This window comes from Acinonyx jubatus, chromosome B4 (assembly GCF_027475565.1).
Source record: "Acinonyx jubatus isolate Ajub_Pintada_27869175 chromosome B4, VMU_Ajub_asm_v1.0, whole genome shotgun sequence".
In the NCBI taxonomy this organism is placed as follows: Eukaryota; Metazoa; Chordata; class Mammalia; order Carnivora; family Felidae; genus Acinonyx; species Acinonyx jubatus.
Genome location: NC_069387.1, coordinates 108108894 through 108131421, shown reverse-complemented (window position 1 = coordinate 108131421; position 22528 = coordinate 108108894). Strand labels below are relative to the sequence as shown.

Below are 22528 nucleotides of genomic sequence, written 5' to 3'. Positions count from 1 at the left end.
GATGATCTTTTCAGTTAATGAGTTAAGGGTGGACTACTCTGACACCATACATAAAAATTAATTCTAGGTAAATTATAGACCAAAATGTAAAAGGCCAATCTTTAAAGGTTTCAGAAGGTAATAAACACACAGAAAGTATTAGCTATTAAAGAAATGATGAATAAATTTGGGTGCATTAAAATTAAAATCTGTATTCACCAAAAACACCATAAAAGAATGAAATGATAAGCCATAGAATGGGAGAAAATATGTGCAGCATATGTTGTTACATGACTTCAATAAAAGACTTTAACTCAATTGTTTGAAGAAAAATCAAGACAGAGAACCTGATGGAACAGGTTTCTCTGTAGGCATTATTGACATTCTGGCCTAGATGGTTCTTTGGTGTGGTGGGGGTGAGGTGAGGTTGGGGGCGTGGGGGTAGGGACTATGCTATGCATTATGGGATTAGCAACATTTTTGGCTCATACCCATGAGATGCCAACACAAAGTACACTCAGCCATTGCCAAATGTTCCCTAGGGGAAGGAATAAAATCATCCCCAGCCAAGAACCACTGTGGTAGAAGAATTAGCAGAAAGCATAAACAAGATTTTGAAAAAAATAGGAAATCCAAATGTCAACCAACAAATGAAAATGTGATCAATTTATTAGTAATCAAGGAAATGAAAAAGGAAATCACTTTGAGATATCAAGTTACACTCATTGTATTGGCAAAAAATTTTAAATCTACCAACTGTTGGTAAAACAAAGAGCACTGGGAATTCTTGGGCACTGTAGTTAGTATAAACTGAAACAAGCACTTTGGAAACAGTCTAGAATGATCTCGAGGAAAAGTTATACATAACTTAGTTCAAGTAACTCCACTTTCGGAGCATATATCCTAAAAATATTAATTCCCATGTGCATCCAGATATATGTAAAAGAATGTTCACGGCAGTATTTTTTTGTAATGCCTGAAGGCTAGAAATAACATAAATGTTCAATAATAGTGGGATATATAAAGAGATTGTGGTACATTCATTCAATGGATACCATACAGTAATGAAAATTAATAAAAGAAATATTCAAGCAAGGATACATCTCACAGTTATAATGTTGAGTGGTGGGAAGACAGAAAAAAGAGTGCATACTCTTGAATTCCATTGATAAAATGGAACATTTATAAAATTAAACTTTATTTTTAGAAATACATACTTAGTAGTGAAACTATAAGAAAAATCACAAAGTGATTATTATAAATCACGATGAACATACCTAGTGTGGGTAATGGAGAAGGAAAGTGATATGAATAGGAGAGGACACAGAGGGGGCTGTTATTTCTTGACTTAAGCATTGGCTTTGTGATGTTTATTACATTACACATTTTATGATTTGTGCACTGTTCTGGATATGTGTTATATTTGACAGTTTTCAAAAGGTGATAAATACTTCAAAAATTTCTTCAAAAATTAAAAAAAATCTTTCCTTCTCCTAAAACTATTATTTCCATTTTCTTCCTTCACATTTTTATCCAAATCTAATATTTTTATGCTTGAGTTTTATTGAGCACCTATGAAATTTAAGTATAATAAAAATGTATATATAAATTGAAATCTAAATTTTTGTTTTATTTTCTATGACAGCAAGTCTCTACACTATGGATCCTCATAATCATTAACACATTTTTAAAATAAATTTCTTTAGGGTTGTTATTATTACAATTATTATTAATACATAATTTGTAAACAGCATAATTACATTGCACACTTTGATAAATTATTATTGCACATAAAAATAGACTTTTATGGGAAAATTATCTATTAATGAGATAATGATCAAAATTATTCTCATCTGTTTATGAAATAAAAAGGCATATAGCTAAAAGCCAATATCCAGCACTAGCATGTTATTCTAATTCTACCAAGAGAGTTAGGAGATAGTTAATATTTTATAAGCTGAAATAAAGTGAGGACTGATTTTAATAAGAACAATTCATAATATTATTTGATAAAATGGGTCTTAACTACCTCATGGAACAACACTCAGTTAGAAGAAAGTCATTTCAAAATATTTTTTACCCATTGGTTTTATCTAAGATATCATGAGTAATTTGGCAACCCTGTAAATAATTACACCTGAATTAAAAAAAATTGTGATTCTAAGGTAACTTTCAAAAATGCATCGTAAAGGGTTCCATGGATCTACTCCCTAGTAAGGCAACAATAGTTGATGAAAATTATATTAAACAAAAAGTAAAGTGTCTGGAAATTGTCCTAAGGACATATAGCGAGTTTATTTATTCAAGAAATCTGTTAAATATCAGTAAGAACAGCAAGTCTGGTATTCAAATCACCACCCACTCCTCTTTCCATTCCTCAGTTCACTGTGGCAAAAGTTCTACACCAGGTGGTTCTACCAAGAACACAGGGGGTACTCTGCCTCCAGCTCCCTGCTGAGGACTATGGTATCTTCCTAGGAGGAGCAGGCTGCTACCATTTCTCATACTCCCTCACTCACAGCTTCATGTTGAAAGAGCTCTATTTTTCAGGCTGAGAGTTCTGGGTCTTCTCCTATCCAGCCCCACTCATGGGGCAGTTCTATTACAGAGGTAGCAGGCTGAGAATAAGAAGCCCTAAATTACCCAATTGCAAGAAGGGACAAACCAAAAATATCAGAGGCTATCCCCCTACCTAGTGCCTGCTTATAAAGCAGGGGTGTCATTCCAAGAGAAGTGAGTGCCTGTCCCTGTTCCCAATAGTGGCACTAAGGTTTTGCTTAGGCAGGAGAGGTAGGCTGTAAGAGCAGAGAGCTCTGAGGCTCTCCAAAAGAGATCTGAATTTATCTGGAAAAGAACAGAGCATGGGAAAGTTTATAATTATGACACTCTGGAAAACAATGGCGAGTTTGGGGGTAAGAAATGATGAAGAGACTGGTAGCTCTATGAGAGCAACAAGCTAAACTGTAAACCAGATTTGACCAAAGACAACCAAGGAAAGAGTTAAGAAGAGCTCTCCTGGGATTGGAACAAACTTGAAAGACTGGACTCAAAGACTACCTCTGCAAAGGGATCAGAACTTAAGTGAATCGAATGGTGAAGCAGATTATGCCCCAGTGCACTAGTGAAAATAATAGAGCAATCAACCAGCAAGGAATGGAGTCTGACAGCTGTCAGAGATACCAACAGAGGTAGATAGCTTAACAGAGAAACCAAGGAAAGAGACAAAGAGAGTCCTGATAAAACCATTGTCATTCCCGGATCACTGTGGATATGTCAAGGCTGCATCCTCTGAGGAGTGACATCAGGGGCTATATAGAGTGGGAGAAAATAGGTTTTGCTAAAATAGTTTGACCAAATCACTAAAATATTAAAAATAAACAACAACAAACCCTTGGGCTGGGGTTGAGAAATCAAGATCCAGAGTTGCTACAATATATTGTCCAAACTTTCCAGTTTTAAGAAAACTATAAAAAATGTATAAGACATGGAAAGATGCAAGAAAGTGTAACTCACACATAGGAAAAAAATGTAGGCAACAAAATGCCTTGAGAGGGCTAAGATGTTAGAGTTAGTAGATATAATTTAAGCAGTTATAATATTTTCAAAATTCTACGGAAAATAGATATTGTGCTTAAAGATATTAAGGTAGGTATAATGATAATGTCTCAATAGAGAATGTCAATAAATAGATGCAAACTATGAATAGAAATGAAATTGAAATTCTAGAGTTGCATAGTATAACAATTGAAATGAAAAAAAATATTAGAAGGGCTCAACATATTTTAGCTGACAGAACAATCAGGAAACTTAAAGAGATTATACAGTCTGAAAAAGAGAGAGAAAACAGAAATAATGGTTGAAAACTCCTCAAATTTAATGAGAAATATTAATCTACATATTCAAGAAGCTCAACAAATTCTAAATAGAATAAGCCCAAGGATATCTGCATCCAGACACACTGCAGTTAAAATGTTAAATGTCAAAAACAAAAACAAAATTTTTGAAAACAACAAAGTAAACATAATTTGTCACATATAAAATAACCTCAGTAAGATTCAGACACACTGTAGTCCATAAGGCAGTAGAAGGACACAAAGTACTAAAAGAATAAAAAAAATATATATGCATATGTATATAATTGTATCTTTGAGCCCGTAACATTTAGAAATGTAATATATTTGTGAATAAGAGCATAACGGAGGCAGGTGGGAGAAAATCTATTTAATAGTATGGAAATGATACCAGGTGGTAACTCAAATACATAGAAATAAATGAAGAGAATCAGAAATTATAAATAAGGGGCACCTGGGTGGCTGAATTGGTTAAATGTTCAGCTCTTAAGCTCATGATTCATGAGTTTGAGCCCTGCATCAGGCTGCGTGCTGACAGCATGGAGCCTGTTTGGGATTCTGTATTTCTCCCCCTCTCTCTGACCCTCCCCTGCTTGCACACACTCTCCCTCAAAAGAATAAACATTAAAAAAATTATATAAAAAAGAAATGAGAAATAAAAAAGTTAATATGACAAACCCTATAGATATATATTTTCTCTTCCTTTTCCTTGAATCTCCTTTAAAAGATACCAATTTAGGGGTCCCTGGGTAGCTCAGTCAGTTGAGCATCTGATTCTTGATTTTGGCTCAGGTCATGATCTCACCAGTTTCATGAGTTCAAGCCCGACATCAGGCTCTGTGCTGTTAGCCTGGGATTCTCCCTCTCCCTCTGTCCCTCTCCTGATTGAACTCTCTGTCTTCCTCAAAAATAAATAATAAATAAAAAACCTTTTAAAAGATACAAATTTAAGCAAAGTAAATAATTATAACAATGTATTTTTGGGTTTGTAACACATATAGATGTAATATAACAACAATAGCACAAATTGGGAAGGGGGAAAAAGGAATAGAGCTATATAGGAATAACCTTATTAGTTTTAGCTGAAATTAAATAATATAAATCTGTGATTTATACACAGGTGATTATGGTAAGTTAGGAAGTATATGGTAAGCTCTAGAGCAACTCCCAAGAAGATACCTTTAAAAATAGGGAAAACTCATAAAAATAATCAAAATATTGCACTAAAAAATATTCACTCACTACAAAAGAAAGCAGTGGAGGAAGAGAGGAATAAAAAAGCAAACAGGAAGTAAAATGACAGATAAATATCCAATATATCATTAATAGCATTGAATATGGGTAAAAATACAGAAACAGCAGACACTGTCAGATTAAAAATAAATATTCAACTATATGTTATCTACAGGAGACACATTTTAGGTTCAAAAACTCAAGTTGAAAGTGAGAGGATGAAAAAGATGTACTATGCAAACAATTATAAACAGCAAGGAAATAGAAGTCTTGAATAACTATAAAACAACACAACTGAATATATCTGTAGAACATTCTTTGCAACAATAGCAGAATACATATATTTCTCAAGTGCCAATGGAACAATCTCCAGGATACAGTATATATTAGGCCATAAAACAAAGCTCAATAAATTTGAAATTGTAGAAATCATACAATGTCTGTTCTCCAAACAATGGAATTAGAAATTAATAGGAGAAAAAAATAATGGCAAATTCACAAATATGTAGAAATTAAACAACACACCTGCAAACAACCAAGAAATTACATGGAAAATTATAAGAGAATTACAAGGAAAGTTAGCCAATGCTTTGAAATGAATGAAAATGAAGAAACAGCATACTAAAACTCACGAGATGCACCTAAAGCAGTACTTAGAAGAAATGTCACAGTTGTAATGCCTACATTTAACAATATGATCTCAGGGGTGCCTGGGTGGCTCAGTTGGTTGAGTGTCCAACATTGTTGGGTCAGGTCATGATCTCATGGTTAGTGAGTTTGAGTCCTGCGCGAGGCCCTGCGCTGATAATGCAGAGCCTGAGCCTGCTTCACATTCTATTCTCTCTCTGCCACTCCCCTACTTGTGTGTGCACTCTCTCTTTCTCAAAAATAAATATAAAAATTTTAGTAAAAAAATGAAAATATGATCTCAAATTAATAACTTGATTTTACATTTTAAGACTCTGGAAAAAGGAGCAAAGTAAACCTAAAGCAAACAGAAGGAAGAAAATAATACAGAGTAAAGCAGAAATAATGAAATAGAGAGTAAAAAACTGACAGAGAACATCAATGAAAGCAGTGATAAGATCAAGGAAATTGAAACTCTAGCTAGACTAACCAAGAAAAAAAGGAGTAAGACTGAAATGACTAAAGACTGAAATGAAAGAGGGGACATACTGCCAATCTTACAGAAATACTAAAGATTAGAAAGGAATACTGTGAACAAATATTATTTTACAACTAATGAAATGGACAACTTTCTAGGAAGATACAAACTACCAAAACTGACTCCAGAAAATAAAAATTGAAAATCTGAACAGACCTATAATAAGGAGATAGAATAAGCACTTAAAAATCTTCCTACAAATAAAAACTCAGGTTCATATGGCTTTACTATTGAATTATACCAAAAATTTGAAGAAAAATTAATAACCAACTCTTCACACTCTTCCAAAAATATAGAAGATGGGGGACTATTTTCCAACTCATTTTATGAGGCTGGTATTTACTCTTATTTTAAAACCAGACTAAGACATCACAGGTAAATTACAGACCAATATTCCTGGTGAATAGAGAGACAAAAATATTTAATAAAATTATAGAAAATGAAATCCACCAACATTTAAAAAAGGATTATATTCCATGACCAAATGAGATTCATCCCAGAAGTTCAAGGTTGGTTTAACTTTTAAAAATCAATTACTGTAATACACCACGTTGATAGAATAAAGAGGAAAAAACATGATCATAATGAAGAAAGTGCATTTAACCAAACCCAAAACTCTCTTGTGACTAAAAAATAAAGAAATAAAACACTAGCCAAACTAGGAATAGAAGGGTACTTACTCAACCTGCTAAAGGATATATGAAAAATCTCCAACTAACATCATACTTAATGGTGAAAGACTGAAAGCATTTCCCCTAAGATCAAGAACAATCACGTTCATTCTTGGCATTTACATTTAAGCCAAGGATGTTCATCCTTGTCACTTGTATTCAAGCCAGAGGAATTGGGCAATGGTAACAAATAAAAGGCAATTAGCTTGGGAAAAAAAGAAATGAAATTATCTCTATACATATGGCATTATATTTTATTTTAAAAATTCTAGAAATCATTAAAAAACTATTAGAACTAATAAATTCACCAAGGTTACAGGGTAAAAGACTAATATATGATAATTGGTTAGATTTCTATTTATTAGCAAGGAACACACAATTAAACAAAAATTAAAGGAAAATTAAAGGAAAAAATTAAAGGAAAAAGCAATTACACATAATAGCATCAAAAATAATAAAATATTTAGGAATTAATTTAGCACAAGAAGTACAAATATTACACTCAATAGAAAGAATAGCTCATGTTCATACATTGGCTATATTGTTATCATAGTAATTCTCCTCAAATTGATCTATAGTTTCAATGTCACCCTTGTCAAAATCCCAAATGACTTTGAAGAATTGACAAGCTGATTCTAAAATGTATATGGAAATTCAAAGGACCAAGATAGCAAAAACAATCTTGAAAATGAAGAACAAAGCTATAGAGCTCAGTGTTAATAATTTCAAAATCTAGACATTATTACAAAGCTATAGTAATCAAAACCACCTGATACTGGCATAAAAATAGGTATATAGATATAGATCAATGAGATAGAACTGAGAGACCAGAAATAAACCTTTATATCAATCAACCTAAGGTCAATTGGTTTTTGACAAGGATACATAGATCATTCAATGGGGAGAAAGAGTATTTTCAACAAAGGGTGTTAGGGCAACTGGATAGCCACATAAAGTTATTTTGTACTTCTTCCTCACACCTTACACAAAAAAATTAACTCAAAATAGATAAAAAACCTAAAGAGCTAATGTTATAAAACTCTTATAAGGAACCTTAGGTTATGCAAAGCCTTCTGAGAGACACCAGAAGGGCAAGAAACCAAATGAGAAATGGATTAGATTTTATCAAAATTAGAAACTTTTGTGTTTCAAAGAATACCATGAAGAAAATGATCAGACAACCCACAGCATGGGAGAAATATCTGCAAATCCTATATCTGACAAGGGGCTTGTATCCAGAATATATAAAGAACTCTTGTAACCCAATAATATAAACATAATCCTATGAAAAATATGGGCAAGGAATCTGAAGACATTTCTCAGAGACTTACAAATGGCCAATAAACTCATGAAAGATGTTCATCATGTATCATCAACCATTAGATAAATGTAAATTGAAACCACAATGAGCTACCACTTCATACCCATCAAGATGGTTTAATCAAAAACATATAGTAAGGGTTAACAAGGATGTGAAGAATTTGGAATCTTCATACATTGCAGGAAGGCATGTAAAATGTCACAATTGTTTTAGAAAACATTCTGGCAGCTCCTCAAAATATTAAACAGAGTCAGCATGTTTCCCAGTGATTCCACTTCTAGGTATATATCCAAGAGATGTGAAAACATATGTCCACATGAAAACTTGTACACAAATGTTCATACCTACATTATAACAGCCAAAGCAGTGGAAATAACCCACGTATCCACCTTCAGATGAATGGATAAATTGTGGTATATGTCTACAGTGGAATATTATTTGTATAAAAAAGGAATACAGTATTATTACAGGTGACAGCATGACTAAACCTTGAAAACACTATGGTAAGTGGAAGATGTCATGTACAAAAGACCACATATTGTATGATTCCACTTACATGAAATATGTAGAATAGGCAAATTCATAGAAACAAGGTATGTCAGTGCTTGTGTAGAGGTATGGGTGTTTGAAAGACATGAAGAGTAACTGCTAATGGGAACAGGTTTCTTCTTTGGAGTGATGTCCTAAAATTAGGGCAATGGTTGCACAACTTTGTAAATATACTAAAAACTATTGAACTGTATATTTCTATTGGTGACTTGTATGGTATATGAATTACATCTCAATGAAACTTCTAAAAATGTGACTCTAAAATTTACTGTTTAGAATGTTCAGTGAAGCTTTTCTTTGCAGCTAATGACAAGTCTTGGGAATATATATTGAGAATAGCTAAAAAGCTTTATTTAAAGCCATGTTTTTCCTTCAGAGTTTTTACCAGTGCTTTCCTTCCATTGATGTCAAGAGACTTTCCCCTCAAGAGTTATATATTATATAACATTAGTCCAGAAATGGGAGAGGCAGAATTTTTCAACAAAAATTCTTAACTGCTGCCATACTCTACCATGCATTTGAATTTAGAATGTTCCAAAACGGACACTAGTAGCACTTTTTCTAATACTTTGTGTATTCATTTTCTGTTACTGCTGTAACAAATTACCATCAACCAAGTGGCTTTAACGACCCATTTGATATCTTGTAGATCTATACTCTAGAAATTCCATGAAGACTTTCTGATTACAATTAAGCTGTCTCCAGGGAAGCATTTCTTCTAAAGACTCTGGGAGAGAACCTCTTTCCTTGCCTTTTCCAGTTTCTATAGGCCTCCTGTATTCCATGGTTCATGTCCTCCTTCTCCCATCTTCGATGAAAGTCAAGTCCTTCTGACACTGCATCACTTGACATAGTTTCCATTGTCACATCTCTTTTCCTGGCTCTCTTTCTCTGCATCTCTTTTCCATTTGTAAAGATCCTTTTGATTACTTTGAACCCACCTGGATAATTCAGGGCAAAAAATCTGCCAATTTTAAGGTCACCTGATTATGTCTACCTGTAGCCTCAATACCTCTTTCTCATATAACTTAATACATACACAAGGTCTAGGGATTAGGACATGGACATCTTGGGGGGGGGTATTATTTTGCCTATCACATCATGATTTTATCCTAGTAGAAATGTATATAAATTAAGGTAATGGAGAAAGCCCTATGGGTTTATGGTAGTTTGGTTTATCACTAACGGAGGATTTCTCTTTTGAGCATGTGCTATAGTAAATTCTGGCATGAGTGAAGGGTAGGCCTTTATCTTGTACAGTGGAGGAAAGGATATTGTGAACTTAAGCCTGTTCTTAGGCAAACCAACTTTAGGGGAAAGATAAATATGGAAATTGAGGATCTGGAATTGTATTCCTTGCTTTCAAATAATTGGGATATGGCATACCCACCTAAAGACTTTCTCTAATCTAGAACCCTAGTTAGATGATCATTCATTTGGGGCAGTGGTTTCCAAATTTGGCTGATGTCATAATTACCTGAGACTTTTAAAAAATAAAATTAGATTTCCAGGATTTAATCTAGACCTGCTAAATCAGAAGTTCAGAAAGCAGAGACTTAAAAGATGTTTTGAATAATTTCTTTAGTTGATTCTGGTAATTAGCCAAATTTGATAACCACTCATTTATAAAACAAAGGGGGTTGAATTGATGATGAAAGAAGATTCATATGTTCACTAGCTTTTTCTAGTAATTGCTTGTTAGTTTTGGAGGTTATAGAACATTTAAATATGACCTAGAACTTTGGACAGTCTGACCGATGTGTAGCCAATAGAGGAATGTGAAAGTTTCACTCTTTCTCACTTCCAAGTAATCATGCAGCCACCGAAAACTAGAACAATTGGATTATTCCTGTTTTGCTGTATATACTCTGCCATTATAAGCTATGCCATATTTGAATCTGCTTTCATTAATTTGTTGTAATTAGTTAAGTTATTCTTATTCACACATATAGTGTAAGAATACAGTGATACTTATGATTACTATGCATTTATACCAAAAGTGTGATATACCAAGTCATGGTTATAATTCCTATCTAAAATCTATGAATTGGCATATTTTCTGCACTTTACAGGCAAAATGTTGATCTTTTTTAGTTTGATAACCTTTCCAGAAATAAGACGAGATACCTCTTAACAAAATGCATAATAAATCAGGAGGTAACTGTTGATCATTAGACATGTATATAATATAGATCTTAAAAGGACAGAAATTTTGTATTTTCTCTGTAGATATCACACCACAGAAAGAAACTCAGGAAGGAATTCCACCCCTGACCCAGAGTCAGGAACCCCTGAAACCTCAGGAGAATATATCACGACCCATTCATCATCCTTTAGTTTTAAAAACTAACTTTGAGGAAGAAGAGGAGGAAGGAGATGAACAAAATGGTTAGTAAGGCTTTTCTCAGATTTACAATGAACATTCAAAACCCTATCATGTTTTTTAATTTATTTTTTAACTGTTAGAGGTTTATAATGTAATAAATAGGGCAGAATTTGGTAAGAAAATAGCTTCAATTTTATTAAGTATATTAAATTCATTATGTTCTAATTTGTTCTATGTCTATATATGATCATTTGGATTGGAGAGTTTTTGTTGTATGATGGCTGGGAGATAGACCTCATTTAAATAGGGACAGTTGCTTACACTGATTTTTCTAATATGTGAAATACGGCAATTTGAGACATTTACTAGTATGCAAATTACTGATTTTAAAAATTTCAAAAAATCCCACCTGTGAGAACAATATTTGGGATTCTTAATTCTGATTTGTATATTTTCATACCATTTGGCTTTGGGACAATTTAATTAAAAAAGATGTACATATATCCTATAGATGCATCTAGTTTGTGGACAAAGACTCCTGAAGAAATTGAAGAAAAAAGAGCAATAAAGGAGATGTGTTATAAATCTGGTAAGAAATCAAACATTTGTGGATTTTCTAATGTTTGATGTGACAAATATACTAACCACTAGCTTTCTCATGGGAGATTAGGTGAATACTACAGATTTCATACTCCAGATATTTCATCATCAAAAAGCATAGCCTCTGCAGCAGACAAAGAGTTAGAAAAGCCTTTGGAAAATGGCAGTGAATTGCAAGAAGGTAAGGCATGAAAAGGCAGCATTTCAAGGTGATGTATAAGAGATACTTGGTGTGATAGGCTGTGAATTATTTAGTAAGATGTACACTAGAGCTAATGATAAATAATACATCAGAATTGAGAGAGAGAAGGAAATGCTTTTATCAGATGACCTAAATTTAATATGAAAAGCTGCTATTAATTATGCTTTCCCAGAGGAGGTGCAGAATGAAAAGACTACATAAACACATGGGGGCATTACACCCTCGATGCAGTAATTCTATAAATAACTTGCTTTTACCATCTTTTTTTTCTTTGCAAATCACTCTCCCTGTGAAGTAGGCACTATTTTCCTCTGTGAATAGAAAGGACAACCTAGCCCTAGAAGGACAAAAGGGAGATCACAGGATGACGTTAGTGGCAGAACAAGGATACATTTGTGCATTGAATGAGTGCCTTATGTGTACCAGGCAATTTCAGAGGCAATGCAGCTGGATTATTCCAAGGCTGGACCTTTCATGGATCTTATGCTTTGGTGAATCTGATTTCAGTGTTGGTAAACAATTTGCCCTTAAAGGCAAGATAAGAAGAACATTATTTTCTGGATGTAAAACCAGAAGCTCAGAGAAAATCCATGGGTGTTACGAGTTTATATGGTTTTCCTGCCATGAGGATGAGATGAAAGGCAAGTTTTGCTGAAGTAGGAGATTTGAATCCTCTCCTCTCACTAAAAGTAAAAAATGATAATTGGGAAAATCTCCCAGGATCAAGACAAGGGTAGGATAAAGTAGAGGATAAAGAGTAAAATGCCTGCCAGTCAAGTACATATGTGGTAAACTATTTAAACATATGGCAGTAGGTGGCAGCAACATACCATTAGATGTTAGATGTTAAAATGATAGGAAAGACTTAACTGATAGGCGAGCACCACATCTAGAGAAGGGCACATTGCCCGCATTACCTGGACAAGAAAGCAAAACCAATAATACAAGTCAGCAATGAATATAAAAACAGTAGATTACCATTAGGGATTAAAGATAATTACATGTACTTTTGCCTTAAATTATGGTTTTAAAAGCTTTTTATATTTAAATAATTTCAGTTAATTCATGAATAACCTTCACCAGATTTTCCCAAATATCAGCGTTTTACACATTTGATTTTTCACTCTTCTTTTCTCTATGTATATACATTGTTATTTTTTCTAAACTGTTAGTGTAAGAGTAGGTTGCAGGTATGATGCTCCTGCATAACTCTTACATAACTTTAGTATAACCATCAAAATCAGGAAATTACCACTGATCTGATATTATTTTCAGAATTTTAAACAAATTTCACCTGCTGTGCCATCCATGTCCTTTATGGTAAAATGAACTTTTTTTTTTTTTCTGGTTTAGAATCCAATCCAGAATCACATGGTGCATTAGATTATCATGTCTCTCTTTATTCTGCTTTTAATAGCTTATTTTAGTAAAAAATTATCTAGAGACGTATAAGAAAAATTCTAAGAATTATTTAATTATCACAGTATAATTACCATTTGTCAGTGGTAGACTCTAATGCTTTTTACTCAATTTGTTCATGATGAATAGGTATAATCAAAATAAATATTATAAAATTCATTATATGAAGAACATAGCAAATAAGTTAAATATATTATACATACATAGTAATGTTAGATTGTTTAAATTTTTAAATTGCCATTTAATAAATAATACATATAGGAAAACAAACTTGCTTGCTATTTTCTTGATAATTATAAAATATGCTTAAAATTCATATATTTATAAATTTATTGTTCATCATATCACTATGCAAACAATAATTGCACTAACTTTTAGGCTTTTTACTATCATCATGAATTTTATGTAAGTACCTAATGGCCTTGTGGTGATTTTCTATTTTTTTCTTTTTTTTTTTCTTATTTTTACTTAATTTTTTAGGGGATGGTCTTACAGTTCCAACAAAATTTAGCCTATCTGAAAGGCAAGGTGAGATAAAAGCATCATTGGATAGGAAACCAAGGACTGACATTGCTGCTTTTGAAAATGGAGGTGAGTTAATTTATAACTGGTTGATTCTGAATATATCACCATATAATAAATGAGTCAAATTTCCTCTCTCATAACTAATTTTGTTTTTTCAAAATCTTTTTGACATTTCTATTGTTGGCTTTGGGTAAGACACTTGAGGCCTGGAAATGTATATAATTAATTGCTATATATGAATCCTTATTAGTAGAATGTCTGACACATGAGGTGCACTCTGTGAATATTTGTAGAATAAACGATTTTATGTTTAAACAATTGAATGGCTAGATGAATGAGACATGTTTATAAAATTGACAGATGTCTAGAAGTTAATATGCTGGATCAATGAGCCAAGTTTAAACAAGGTAAAGTCAAGCTGTGATAAACATAGTCTTGCATTTAAGTTCAAGACATTAATGGTAGATTTTCTTCAAGTCGGGAAAGACTCGACATGATACAGATTGTGAAGAAAAAAATAAGTGTTTTTGTTGTCCACAAGGTTTAAAAATTATTCAGTAATTGGTGATTGCTACCAAATAGCTCAGGTAAACTCACATTGAATTATTAGGAGTAGTATAGGAAGATCATTAAATGTGATAAATCATTTAAAGTACCCAGTGGAGTGTCTGATACATAGAAGAATGCTGCATAAATGTCAATTATTATTATACCAGTTCCACTGATTTCTGTACAGGGTAGTCCACATTTGTGTGTCATTTTTAAAAAAGGCTACTTGAAACAAATATTTTATGTTACAAAAGTGTAACTTGTATGGTGAAGAATCTGGAAATTAAGTGTATAACATTTAAAACAATTATGGATGTTTATCTTGGAAAATGGAGGAACTTTAAGGAACATAAAAATTGCTTTCGTATATCTGAAGATGTTATATTGAAGATAAATTATATTTATTCTGAGTACCTCTAAAGGGTGGTACAGGGTAGAAATAAAGATTTCCGTATGTTAAAGGAAAATTAATTTTGTTGACTATGTGAATTTTTTTGCAATTATCTGTATGTAAGTGTATATACTGTATATTCATATACATATATATGCACATGTATTAATTTAAACATATATGATATATATAGAGATGTGGGTGGTATCACTAAGAAGTGTTTAAACAAAACTGGCAAAGGTATATTGTAGAGGATAATCCTGTATTGGAAGATAGTGTTTTACAACTTTCTGCCATCATAGCCACTGACAGTAAGGTATTGTCATAGGAGGTGACTGTTATGTTCCACAGAGGATCATATTCCTTGGAGTAGATGAAAAGGAAGCTGTAACTGAAGAGAAAGAAATTACCGTGTCAAAATGTTCAAATACTAAAGGTAATGAACCATCCTATAGTTTTAATCCATTCATAATTTGGATTGAGAAATGTAAATATAAAGCTCGACACTTGAAACCAATATAAGAGGCAAGGTCATAAATTAAAATATACACTAAATCCAGTGATTCGGAGTCAAGAGCCCTAAGGTTTCAGTCCTGGTCTGTCCCTAAGTGTTTGACCACGAGACTTCATCTCTTTTAGCTTCAGTCTCCTTATCTGAAATATTGGCCTGTTGGACTACATAATTTCTAGGAGTCTTGCTAGATCTACAGTTATTGGTTCTTTTAAATGGTAAAACCAAGTCCTTTTTAGTTTCTTTTTCCAACTTCAAATACTCCATGTGATTGAATTTTCTTAAAAAGCTTTGTTTGTGAACACTGTGAAGAGTATTAATTTCATGATGACTTCTATGACTTCCTCATTTTGTAATTATTACCAACTATAGTCTGTGAATAATCAAGAGATATAATAAAATCATAGTTTGTACTTCATAGTTTTGTACTCCCCTTACCATGGTTAGCAGCCCCAGCTAGTACCTCTCTGCTGGGCAGCTCTCTTAGTCACAGACTAAAAGTTTAGCTGTCCTGTAATTAGAGGGCTTTACATATTCTGCATCCAAATGTTAAACAATTTCATCTACTGTTTGGCCCACCCTTAAATAAACATTTTCAAGAATAGGTTAAGGCACTTGTGATCAAATAATTCTTATGGGAAATGATATGTAAATCTTTTCTTCTCACTCAAAGATGGAAACCTTTTGCTGAATCGATCAAAAAAACAAAAAAATTCTAACTACAGTAATAACCGTTGCCACTCTTCACATGTGGCTGTTTAAATTTAAACTAAAATGAAATTTTTAAAAATTCAGCTCTTCAGTTGCATTAGCCATATTCAAAGTGCTCAGTATCTACATATGACTAGTGGCTATCATTTTGTACAGTATAGACTGAGAAAATTTCCGTCGTTGTATAAGGCTCTGTTAGACAGTCCTGCTCCAAAGCATAGAACACATGGAAGTTGTTCCACTTAAATTATTTCTGGAACCTATTTTTAAATCAGCACATTTGATTTAAAATTGATAACCTTCTGATTGTTTCTTATGAAATTATTAAAAATATTGCCACAAATATATTATTTATATATTGAAGATAATGTCTGTATATCAGATATTTAATGTTTTGTTAGTGACAAATTTTGGGGACTCAATGTAGTGGTTAGGGGATTTCAGTGTTGTAAAAATTAATATATATATTTTAAAGAGGTATACCCATCATATAATGTTTGAAAAGTAAAATACCAACTGAAACCTTCTTTTACTAATATTGATATTTTATTTTTTTAATTTGCTTTAAAAGATAACAAGGACAGCCCTCATCCAAAGCGTTCCCTAACTACCCGACTAGTACCTACAACGCATGTATTAAATGCTACTGAGAATATCAGTATGAAGTGCAGAGAGGACCCCTCTTCAAGTAAGACATTAGCTCTATCACTTTTTGGCCTTAGATATATTTGTCTTATCATGGATTTGTTTTGCTTATTTGAAATAGAATTTTTAAAATGAAAGAAAAAAGGATGTTTTGAAAATTATTCAGGATTAAGAATTAAAAACAATATTCTTCTACTAACTCAGACAATGAATTGTGATGTAGGTCCTAGTTAATTATATACATACCCACTAGTTTAATTTAGGTATTAAAATTAATGATATACTACCTTCTTGGAAGATTCATTAGTACACCCTTTTAAATTTAACCCATAGTGGGATACATTGATTAATTTTTATTATGTGTTGGATTTTTTTTCATGATTTGGCTTTACCATGCCATTCTGTATTCTGAGCTACTTCTCTTGATACAATTAAGACTCATGAATCTTCCTTCCTTCCTTCCTTCCTTCCTTCCTTCCTTCCTTCCTTCTTTCATTTATTTCATTTACTGAAACTATAATGTTCTTGGATCCCAGCCAGGCATTGAAGGGAACCATGATGGTTTTACTCCTAAGAAGCTTAGTAACATTTGTTAAAAATATGGTTTCCAAATCCTAGGAGTGGGAGCTTGAGAAACATGATGGCTTACTCCTAAGAAGCTCAGTTTAGTGACATTTGTTAAAAATATGGTTTTCAAATCTTAGGAATGGGAGCTTGAGGGTAAGGGTGGAGCATGATATTTGGAGAGGAGGTGGTGAATCAGAATTCAAACTTAATGCTTAAGCTGAATTTGAGAGCTAGGGCAAAGACAGATTTAGTAGTCCACTACAGAGAGCTAATGTAATCTACATAGTGAACTTGATGTTCATTTTCTCTGTTCAATAGTGAATGTTCAGGACCTCCACACAGAGAAATAACAAAGAATGGCCTGTATACTAAATTGTTTTAAGAGTCTCTGGAGAAATGTACCTTAGAAATTCCTAGAAGATTGAGCCTGTATATAAATTTTTCAGTGTAAAAATATGCCAGTAAAAAGTGAATAATTTAGTACTATTAGCACTTACAATTCTGACTACTTAGTCTTGTTTCACCAAACTAACCTTATACTCAAATTCTTAAAGCTTAAAAGAATAAAGTAGTATTCACTAAAAGTATTTTACATTAATCTACCTTCTTAAGAAGTAGATTTATGTTCAAAATAACAATTCTAAAACTACTTAAAAATAACATTATAATGAGATATATAATTATATTTGGAATATAATTTTGTATTCTTTTAAACAGTCCACAAATTCTTTTTGGGGGGAAACATTTCCTCTGAGGAATGCTACGTATCAAAAGTTTTCTCATCAATCAATTTTCAGGATAGGCTTTCTCTTGAGGGTGGGGTGCTTTAAAAAATAAGTCACACTTTGTTCTAGAAAGTAAAATATTAGTGTAGTGCATTTATTTTTTTCTCTTGACGTGTATGCACAGATATGTAATTATCACCTATAGTAATTTTCAGATGAAAGCATCTCTTAAAAACCTGTAAAAATTTGTATCTTCTTCAAGTGAATGATGTCCAGCCAGTGAGGAAGCCTCACTTTAAAGGTGTGAAGAAAAGAAAATGGATTTACGATGAACCAAATAATTTTCCTGGCCCAGGAATGCAGAGAGGTAAAGGATCTATGTATTTGATATTTCTAAATTATAATTTGAAACAAAATTAAACATAAAATAATATTTTCTACCTGAAAAACAAATCACTGTTGTGCAACATGTTATTTTACATGTCAACCCAAATCCTATAGATTTAATTCTCTTAGCACACATTGTCTTCCATAGTGCAAACATTTACCATGCAGTATGTTATTTATGGGTATGAAACCAGCTTGTTTTATCCCTCACTCCCCTCCTGCTTTCTTTTACAGCAGTACAGGCCCCAAATCCCAAAAATAAAATGAGTTACCATCGCAATAATAAAAACAGAAGTGCTGAGAATGCATCCTATATCCATGTTCAGAGAGATGCTATCAGGACTGTCTCACTGAGTGCACCTCCCCGCAGCAGGCCCACAAATAGGTCCTACAATAAAGTCGATGTTAACAAGGAACCCAAACTCAACCTTTGTCCAGGTGAGGCTCTTTCCTTACATGATTTACTCATGCACGTGGTTTGCAATCCCATGGAATCACCTGATGGTCCAAGTAATCTTCATCCCTATCCAACCGGTGTTCTGTTTCCAGCCCATCACTACCACCATGATGTCTTAGAGAACTAGTGGGAAGATTTCTTCCACAAGCAGGAGTGCACACGGTTTAAAGGATATGTTAGGGGGCACCTGGGTGTCTCAGTCAGTTAAGCTTCCGACTTCAGCTCAGGTCATGATCCCATGTCTCGTGGGTTTGAGCCCCATGTCAGACTCTGCTGAGAGCTTGGAGTCTGGAGCCTGCTTCAGATTTTGTCTCCATCTCTTTCTGCCCCTCCCCAACTCACACTCTGTTTCTCTCTCCCTCTCTCTCTCAAAAATAACATTAAAAAAATTTAAAAGAAGGATATGTTAAAAATGTGTTGGGTGCAGATGACTAGACATTGAACCTCTCTAGTGTTTTGTCTCACACCATCACACTTTGTTCCCCCTGGATAAGCTTTATTTCACTCTTGAGGATTGTTTTCAAATGGTTGACATTTTCTTGTTCCACTAACCACATTGTTCAGTCACCACTTTCAGGTAGTGCCTTGGCTTTTCTTTAAGCCTTCATGATTGCTTTCTGAAAGGGTTAGTTTGGGGGTTAACTGAAATATTTTTGACAACCTCTCATCTCTCCCACCATGCGCAGATTGCTTCTAAATCATTTCATCATGTAATAGGCAAAGTCATAGTATATGTCAGTAAGTACAAGGTCACAAGGGAGGAAGGAACCATATCTTTTCTTCCTGTCTCAGATGAATTTTGCTCTTTTGAAGTTGGGTTTCAGTTTTCTCAACTTAACAAAAGGCCACTTAATTCCCTCTAATTTTGTGTTTGTATTTTCCTGTGTTCACAGTCTAGTTAGTGGAGTTTTGGATGTTGTGTACTTTCTGAAACATAAGTAAAAATTCAGTGTCTCTCTTAGGTCCTAACTTTTATAATTTAAATAGAAGTTAGCTTTATTAAATTGTTTTTCTTCTATTTGTCTTAGAAATAAACGATATATGGGTTTATATGTAAAATAAGAATATTCTTAGGTGAAACAGTCTTAATTTTATTTATTACTATTGTTTTATTATTAAATTTATTATTTTACTGTGAGTGGATGGCTGTCTAGATCTGTGTTAAGGTGGTCACAGTTATGTTCACTATTGCTTTTGGGCCATTGGTGCAAATGTCAACACAGGAAAAAAAGCAAAGAAATTCCTGGTATTATTATGAACCATGCTTTTAGAATCATAGCTGCATAGTAATACTTAAAAACACAAATAGAACATTGTTAGATAATCATTCAGATATAAAGTTGCCAAAGGGAAATGAGGTATTTATAGACCGAGTCAGTATATAAAGGCTTTGGTTTCCTTGGGACAGTGAGTTGGTAGTACGGTAGAGCAATCACTGCCATCATGGGAGTCACCTTATGGAAGGTAAAGGGAATTGGCGGTGCCTTCTAGATCTTTTCTTTCTTCTACAAGTATTAGCAGAATTGTATGTAAAATCATGGTAAAGCAAGGCAATGAAATATTTTGATCACATCCAGATATTACAGTCCCCTTTAGCTTAGCCTCATGGGGAGAGCCTTATTTGAAGAATTGGGCAGCCAAATAATAGGGACATAACCATGTTCATTGATAACATATATGGTCTTAATAAACTCACTTGGGTTCCTAATGCCTTAGCTTTGAAATGCTAAAATAAATTACTCAGAGAATAGCTTCACCTCTGACATGTTTATAACTTTGAGACACTTTTGGAATATGATTTTAAAGTAAGAAAATATTTAATTCTGGTCTTTTTTTTCTCAGATAAATATATGTCAACATCATATAATGGTTCAGCTTGGCGAAAAAGGATTCCTTTTTCAAAAACATACTCAAAAACTGAAAACATATATACAGGTAAATATTTACTAGTGATTTTAATGTATCATACAATTCTAAAAAATGAATGACAAGTTTCTAAGGTCAGGAAACATATTTTAGAAAAATTTAGAAAATTTCCATGATATTGGAGTTTAGTAGAGATCATGTAGTAGCAATTTAATTTCCTTTTTTTATTGTGTACTCCTTTGTGTTATCAGAAATCTTCTGAAAAACCTCTCTCCTTAGATACAAGCTTAGCAGTTGCAGCAATTATGTGCTAAAATGTATTCTTTGTTGAACTACAAAGTGAATATATAAAACCATATCTTAACACAAAATATCAAAGCCCTACTATTATCCACCATACACAAATATTAGCTGATGCAGTCTGACAGGGCACCTAAGATGAAGTTTCCAGGCCAGGATGCTCTGAGTGACTGTGGTGTTCCCCTTGTGCTCTGCTCTCTGGAAGAGTGTGGGGATCCTAGGAACCTCCCCAGGATGAAGTTTGAGGCAGACCCAACCTCAGGTGATTGTTTTTCTAAAAAGCTTAGTAGCTTCTCCGAGCTGATCTGGACTGGCACAGCAGATTTGGAAAACCACACAGGATAAAACAGTTGCAGTTACCAACTTTTCAGAAATTTGAATCTTTCAGAAAAAAATAGAGAGTTCTTACCTAAATCATTAGCCTAGAACTTTCAGAATCATCTGAAATCCATAAACTCTTTACAAGAGCTTCCCAGAATGAAAACTGAACATATCCAGGTTAGAAACTGTCCACTTTCCAAAAAAACAAAAACAAAAACAAAAACAAAAAACAGCTGAGATCTTAAGTAGTATCTCTCAAAACTCTTGACTTCAACTGTGCAGTCAATTGTTTTTCTTTTTTGGCCCAGATCTTTCAAATCATATTATACTCCAAGAGAACTCTGCTGTAGCGCTATTTAATCAGCTATATTTTCTCTTAGATTTCTGTACGTTTTCACATGTAATTGCATTTACTTTTGGGGGAAAGGACGTGAAAAGCTGGTAAAAATCCTGGATAAACCTACACATTGTTGAGCCATATCTTTTTCTCCTGTGGTTTCCTTGTGGGTGTGATATTATTTGGAGTATTAAAGGGCATGCTCCTCATCCCCTGTCCCTATCCCAGTGACTGCTCTTGTTTCCTGGCATCCTTCTCCTCTCCCATCCTAGGTAGTTAAACATGAATTACAGAAGGATTTGGGGGGTGGAGGGGTCACATCAGAGCAAGAAACATGTACCATCCATGTATGGCACAGGAAAAAGGATGTGCAGGGGATGTAAGCTTATGAAACTTTTTCCCATTCAATTTGTAGAGCAAGGAGGAGGGTATGGAGAGGCAGCAAGGAACCAGGTACAGTGGGGGGCCACTTATTACATACTAGTCCCCTTCTGCTCTTCTCTCGTCACCTCCAGCTATGCCAGGGCTCAGGGGAAGAAAGTCAGTGATGGATTTCCCTTTGAAGTTTATAAGAATCTGAACATAAACAGGATCTGCATTGTACATCCCAGATGCAACCCAGGGAGAAAAGCTTTGGAGAGAATTTATCAACGCCATCTGGTGGTGGGAGTGTCTAACATGAGACAGGGCTGGAGACAGCCTCTGGAGATTCCCAAGCTCCAAGTTTGCTTGGGAGGGCATCATGTATTCTTGTGAGTTTAAGTGAAAGTGAGTTCTCCAGGAGAGGGCCAGAGGGCTACACAAAGTCTCCTGGCTGGGACTGGAAGCATAGCATCAAAAGATGACTTTGTGGTCAGGCCCTATTAGAGGAGTGGACTCCAATCTCAAATTATTACGAGAATCTCAAAAGATTGTTCTGC

General features: G+C 33.8%; 1 protein-coding gene across 11 annotated transcripts in view; it reads left to right on the top strand.

Annotated features, from left to right (window-relative positions):
* Positions 1-22528, top strand: part of CB4H12orf50 (chromosome B4 C12orf50 homolog) — a 47602-nt gene that overhangs the window by 23444 nt on the left and 1630 nt on the right. For 8 of the 11 annotated variants that reach the window (XM_053226576.1, XM_053226574.1, XM_053226575.1 and 5 more), the window contains 9 exons: positions 10999-11157; positions 11607-11684; positions 11766-11876; positions 13797-13907; positions 15110-15217; positions 16575-16691; positions 18203-18307; positions 18562-18765; positions 20627-20719. In XM_053226576.1, coding sequence (XP_053082551.1) covers positions 10999-11157; positions 11607-11684; positions 11766-11876; positions 13797-13907; positions 15110-15217; positions 16575-16691; positions 18203-18307; positions 18562-18765; positions 20627-20719 — 1086 coding nt within the window. The remainder of the gene's footprint in view (positions 1-10998; positions 11158-11606; positions 11685-11765; positions 11877-13796; positions 13908-15109; positions 15218-16574; positions 16692-18202; positions 18308-18561; positions 18766-20626; positions 20720-22528) is intronic. The other 3 variants (XM_027071135.2, XM_053226573.1, XM_027071136.2) reach the window with 3 other exon arrangements.